The sequence below is a fragment of the Acanthamoeba castellanii genome, assembly GCF_000313135.1.
Source record: "Acanthamoeba castellanii str. Neff unplaced genomic scaffold scf7180000084744, whole genome shotgun sequence".
Classification (NCBI taxonomy): Eukaryota; Discosea; order Longamoebia; family Acanthamoebidae; genus Acanthamoeba; species Acanthamoeba castellanii.
The window spans coordinates 115,366-122,238 of NW_004457244.1; the positions used below are offsets into that span (position 1 = coordinate 115,366).

Sequence of the window (6,873 nt, forward strand, 5' to 3'; positions counted from 1 at the left end):
CCTTCGCGATATCTGACCACCGACCTCTGTACGCCCGCTACCGCCTCGCTCGACTCTAGCGTACATGATCTTGCCAAGATGAGACATTATTAGGCTGGCAACATGATGCTGGCTGCAAGTGAGGTTCTCCCTTCTTGTGCTTGCGCCCACCGCAGGTGCTTCATTTTCACTCTCTGGATTCAAATCACTCTCATCTCCTGGGAGTCTTTCCGAAGAGGCCTCGCGGCTCAATCACTCCGCAGCGGTCAGAGACTTTGTTGGGTGGTGCCAAAGGGAACAGCTGGCAAGCTGACGCAGCATCGAGCCAATCAAGGCTCTGCCAATTGTAGGGGCATTGACAACAGTTGATATCCTCTACAAAGACAAGTGTTGATGAGGAGCATTAACTGGTAACCATCATGGTTAATGAGTAGCACTCCCACACAATGACACTTAGTAACAACAACTGTCACTAAATTGACATGAGCCTCCTGGGTCACACACAAACACACAAGTGTTTTATTGCATTCTCTCTCACACACAATACAACCTCTTCTACATGGAAACAGTGATATAAAGTGCTTTAATGTGAATATTCCATAAAGTACACATACACAATGGAATAATAACTTGTGCTCATTTGAGGGACTTGAGATGAAACAGATTTCATAAATAATTCCTATGCACATCCTCTCCATTTTTTATGTTCATCATGTCAACAAATAAAACCTGGGAGGCACATTGCAAGTTTTTTGTTTCCCCATTCCTAATAAGACTTTCCCACATAACAGACCACAACATAAGGTCCCTCCCAAACTACCACTCCCTTCAGATGACACAAGCCATCATCACCCCTAACACAGTGCTCATTAAAAAGTGACAGTCAATGAAATAAAAAAGTGGTGTACATAAAACACAAAATGATTTCAATGAAGTGTACACAGGAGGAAGGAGGAGTATTTATTTTACAGGTGTCCAAAGATCTCTTGGAGTGTTGCCAGTGGGACTCCAGTGTTTGGATGGAAGGTGAAGCCACATGCCAGAACAGACCCCATTGGGACAGTTCCCTCAGTGCCATAGATGTGCATCAGGAAATGTTGACAAATAAAACTCCTGATGTGCATTGGGAACTGTCAACCAATAAGAACAGACATCAAGAAGGTCCACAAACAGCAAGAGGCAGTGTGTACCCAGGGGTGTGGATGGTGGAAGTGTGGAATTTTGTCTGCATGGTTGAGAAAAGCTGATCAATATCCTCATGAGTGTGTGCAACAAGAAGGAAGCTCAAGTAGATCTCCTGAAACACATCCAAGCTGATGAGGAGAGAGAGAAATGTTAGCATGTAGACATTCTTGTTCTCACCAGCGCAATTGTCAGCCTGCAGGTAGAGGGTTGATGGCTGTGAGTGAGGCATTGTGCAGCTGAGAATGTGTCTACAAATGTGGTGAAAGAGTGTTGAGATGACAAGGTTAGCATCCTTGGGCCAAAAAGGTTGGGGGTGGAGGAAAAGGTGTTTGCCCTGGGCATGATCAATCAAACCACCTAGCACCATCATGAACCTGTTGCCTGCATCCACGCCTTAGGAACAGGGTAATGGGTGGGCAATGGAAGGGGGTTGGAGTAATCAATGATCAGGCTCATCTAGTGGCTGGGACAGCTCTTTGCATGATAGCAGTGTTCCTTGTAATTGAGCCTCTCCACAGCAGACAAGGAGAGATGGTGAGCTCTTGCCTGTGCAAACTGGGATTCCTCCAGAGGGCTCTTTGCTTTGAGGTGCTCCTCAGCAAACTTGATGCACATGGAGCACTTGCCCAAGTGAGAATGTTTGGGAAGCTTAACATGTGGGAAGAGGGTGTGAATGTGTGTGAGTATGGATGAGTAGGTGAGAATAGGAACATGAGATGGGTGGGCACATAGAGTGGACCTCACGCCATGTGAGAGAGATGGGTAAGTGGATTTCCATCAGGCAAGTGATCAAAAAATGTGGCAAGCCACAGGTGTGTGTTGGTGGTAGCATTAGATGGCTTTCTGCGGCCACAGGTATCATGAATAGGTACCTGGCCACCAGCAATAAACACCTGAAGAGCTGAACACCACTTGGTGTGACTGAAGCCATGAGCCTATGAGGTTTGTTTGGCAATCCATGAGTAAAATGGTAGTGCAGATTTTGCAAAAAAAAGAATGGCAATATCAAATGGAGGAATGGTGCTGCACCTTCTGGAAAGCAGTGAGGTATACAGGCAAGCCATCAAGTCACAATTTGAAGCAGCATAAGGGTACCAGAGAAGTGCAGGTGACAGACATTGTGTTGATCAAGAATTGAGTTCTCTCACGCTCATTCATGTCTGCATAGGGGGCAGAAATGGCCATCAGTTTATCAGAGGTGAAGTGAGAGAGGCAAAAAGAATTGCAGCAATGAAAATGTTGAAGGGCCTGAAGTCTCTCAGCAGCAACTAGGGTCCTGCACTTCTTCAGAGTGTGTTGCTCCACAGTGCACAGTAGTCATTTCCTAGGGGTGTGAGGAACAGGCTGAAGGGACTGTGCAAAGAGAGAGTCAAGAATAGAGGATGCCAGGTCCTCTTCAAGATGGTGTGGTGTTGTGATGGATGTGTTGTCCATGATGAGGATAAGAAAAAATGGTCACAACCTGGGCTTTTAAACTGAATATGGAAAAGCAATGGCTATAACAGACACAAGTAATACCAGGTATTTGTGTTTTGCACCATTAGTAATGTTTGCAAGGAATGTCAGAGGTGTCTATGTTGACAAATTCAACTCCTGATGTGCATTGGGAACTGTCAACAAATACAACTCCCAATGCACATCAGGAACTGTCAACAAATACAACTCCCAATGCACATCAGGAACTGTCAACAAATACAACTCCCAATGCACATCAGGAACTGTCAACAAATACAACTCCCAATGTGCATCAGGAACTGTCAACAAATACAACTCCTGATGTGCATTGGGAACTGTTGACATATAAAACTCCTGATGTGCATTGGGAACTGTTGACATATAAAACTCCTGATGTGCATTGGGAACTGTTGACAAATTAAACTCCAATCATGTGGGGTTAAGTACTGGTATTTGTTGATGCATTCCAGAACACATGTCACCAACAGCCAATCATTATTTTTTGTAGCCTTGGCTGTTTCCCATAAATGTGGAGTTGTTTATTATTTTCATTCCTTCTTGCTGTATGCACACTGCTCAATAACATCCTATCCTCTCTTAAGATGAGTTGTTGTTGTACTTTGAAAGTTCCAAATTTTAGCAACATGTCTTCTGATGAAAAGCTTGCCAGTCTTTGCTCCCTTGCTGCACTTGCTGCCACGAATGCTTGTGCTGTCACCAAGGATACCATTGATGCCCTCTTGTGCTCTCTTGGCAAGACTGCTGGTATGATGAAAGCTGAATCACTGCAACGCCTCAAGGCGCTAGCTGTGGAGGAGGTTGAGAAGGCAGATGTGGAAAAAGGTGGAGAGGGTGTAAGAGTAAGCAGCTCTTCCTCCTCTTCCACCTCAACCTCCTCCTCTTCCTCCTCACTCTCTATCTTACACTTCCCCTTTGCACACTGTAATATTGAGGAAGAGCTGCTTACTCAGCCACATTGTGAGCCAACAGTTCACAAATACCAGAAGGGTGACACTGAGCAGCAATGTTGCCTTGCTGGCGTGGTCACTCTCAACACTTTTGAGAAAGCCTACAATCACTACCTGCAAGGGATGAAGCCACTCTACAGCAAACAGTGGGGATCATGTACAACAACAGATTGGGCGATGCTTGCTGAGGATTTAGTACGCCTCCTTCATTCCTCTTGCCATCTGCCTTTGTTTCCATTCCATACTCACCCTCTTCTTTTTTTGGACTTCCAGAAAACGCAGGAAGGGCACACTGCTCCAAAGCTGACCACGCTACAGAAGTACACAGCAACATTCACCAATCTCCTGGCTGCACCTGGCATCATAGAGTATGTTTCACCACATACACTGTATGTTTGATCTCCCTTCTCACACCCTTGCAGTCTTATCCACCAGCTGAACCAGATGATGCCAGAGGGTCAGGATTTTGTGTCCCTGGACAACCTCAATTCAAAAGCCTTCTGGAGCATGACACCAGAAGACATGAGGGCTGTCCTGCACCACTACAAGCTCTACTACAACAAGGCCCCAGTCAAAAGTATGCATAACTCCACTTCATTTCCCTCTGCTGCTTGCTGACCACAGTACCATGTTGTTTCTATGTCCTCCAGAACATTTCTGGGGTCTTATCACAACACACTGGCACAACTTGCAACAACAGATGGACACATTCCATGCAGCCAAAAATGCTGCAAAGATGGCCAAGTGCTGCTTCAAGGATGAGCAAGAGCTGCAGAGCATATGGAAGCACATCTGCCTGGGTGAGTACATCTCACCTGATGGGGAGCACGTCAAGATCCAGCCCCCCAGTATGCTCACAATGGAAGTCACCAACACATTCAAGAACCATCCCTACCACTCCAAGTTCATCAATGATCAAGCACTCAAGACCTCTCTGGAAGCTCTTCAACAGGAGCTAGCAGCAGTGAAAGCAGCATCCAAGGCCAAGGAGCAGGGCATGCACACCTGTTCTTCATCCACAACAGAGCAGCAGCGCAGACTTCTGGCACTTGCCAAGGTTTCTCAGGTACACTATATCCCATCCTTGCCCTGCATTAAGTTCAACTTATTCACTTGTTTTGCACACTACAGCCACCAAAGACACCACCCAGCTTGTCCCCTCCTCCTTCTCCCCCAGCATTGCCTGCACCTCTGGCTGGTATGTAGTTTGATTTTGCAGCCCTTTTTTGTGGACTACTAACATCCTTATGCATTAGGACACAAGAAGGCTAAACTGTCCAAAACCACTGAACTTTCACCTTTGAAGGTGAAGCACAAAGCTGATGCTGAGCTGCAGAAGAAGTACAGCCCCTGACTTGCTACAACTCTTCACAAGATGCTTCCAAGCCTTTTGCAATTCCATGCTTGGCCAGTTTGTACTTCCTTGCCTTTTTGTTGTTCCCTGAGGTGTTTTGGTTGTTGACAAGTTGAAGTTCCTGATGTGCATTGGGAGTTTTATTTGTTGACACTTCCTGATGTGCATTGGGAACTTCAACTTGTTGACACTTTGGGAACTTCAACTTGTTGACACTTTGGGAACTTCAACTTGTCAACACTTCCTGATGTGCATTGGGAGTTCACTTCAACTCATACTGACTTCTTGCCATTTAGGTCACATGACTTCACCATCCATGGAGCTGATTGTCAGCTTGACATCATCAACACAGGAGAACATCTCTCAACCTCCTACAGTGTTGGCTTCTACATCAGCTCAACTCCCTCCAACATTGCCCACGCCATTGTCAACATAGAAGCCCACTACAGCCTCCAGGTCTTCTGTCTTCTACACTTCTCCTTCTCTCCTTTGATTCCCACTTACAACAGCACCCTCCCTGCAGCTGACCCCTTCATCAGTGGCTTTGACGTCCTCATCTTCTCCCATCAGCATGTTCCCATTTCCACCATGGTGTCCAGCCCCTCTCAAAGCCATCCCAGCACCTCAGTGCTACCTCCAACACATCCCAATCCATCCCATGAAGCACAAAATTGTTCAGGCAGCTCCTTCCTTCCTCACTTCCCATGCCTCCAACCACAATCCACTTCCACAGTCCCTCTACAGCTTCCTTCTCCAGAGCCTAGATCTTACTGCACCAGCACCATTCTCTTCTTCACCACAGAGCACCCCCTGCCATCTCCTCTTTGAGGCAAACCCCACCTACTATCTTTCCCTTATTCCTGCCCTCTACAGCAACTTCATCTGCCTATCCTCCACTCCCATTCCCTCCAAATCCAACATCTCCTCTCTCTCCAACTGGCTTCTCTCTTTCCTCTCCAAGTTCCTCTCTGATTATGACCTCAGCACCCTATGTGCTGACCTCGAAGCACTCCTCTCTCACCTGGCTTTTCCCCCCTGCCACCCAAGACCAGCACTTCAACATCCTCCTCTTCCTCTTCTACATCAGGAAGAAAGCAGCACAAGTCCCTTGGTTAAAGCCCAGTGAAACACTCCTCCACTACAATAAAGCTGCTTTTATTGTCCACCTACTCTACCTCAAAAAGCACCCCTTTTGTGCAAACACACTGCCTTAATTGACACACTGTACATATATCACAACAACCACTTACTCTGCATGTACATGAAAACCCTTATTTCTGCACAGCCATACAGTTGTCACATGTACATTTCGCACCAAAAAAAAAGTGACACTGTCACTTTTTAATGAGCACTCTGTTATCAAAAATCATTATGGGCTGGGAAGAAGTTGTCAAGCCAGCATGAGCTTCAAAGAGGTCTGCCCATTCCTCAAGTTCAGAGTCAAGGAACAAAGGAGCATGCATAAGTGATAGAATGTTTGCTAATATCCTCCTTGCCCCACAGATCATGTGAATGCTGCAACAATTTGATATCAACTGAATGACAAGGAGCAGCTCCAGGCCACCCTCACAATGAGCAGCCACCTCCTCAGGAGGCCAAGAAGTAAGAGATGAAGGGCACTCTCCGCACTGAGATGTGACAAATGGCCCCTCTGAATTGCTTGCATATAGAAGAAAAATTGACTTTTCTGGTTAAATCCCAGCAGCCATGATTTTTCCTTTTATGGTTTCTGTGTGCTGGAAACCGAAAAAAACGTGTGTATTCATCGTGATGGCCCAGGTACAGCATCATATCTCTCATTATGATGGTATTTTAATCTGCCATTTCTCAAGATGCTCCCAATTTTGTCATGCTATTTTTATATTAAAACCATTTTTTGTGTTATGTCAAAACAATTTTTATGAGGTTAAACTCACAAACAAAATCACTTTT

General features: G+C 45.8%; 1 protein-coding gene across 1 annotated transcript; it reads left to right on the forward strand.

Annotated features, from left to right (window-relative positions):
* Nucleotides 1–3,842: 3,842 nt before the first annotated feature.
* Nucleotides 3,843–4,941, forward strand: ACA1_180950 (uncharacterized protein; the record flags this gene model as incomplete). The annotated part of the gene is made up of 5 exons (XM_004332827.1): nucleotides 3,843–3,955; nucleotides 4,010–4,164; nucleotides 4,238–4,653; nucleotides 4,765–4,785; nucleotides 4,894–4,941. Coding segments are annotated over 5 exons (753 nt in total), but the record flags the coding sequence as incomplete, so codon positions are not given.
* Between the last annotated feature and the right edge of the window lie 1,932 nt (nucleotides 4,942–6,873).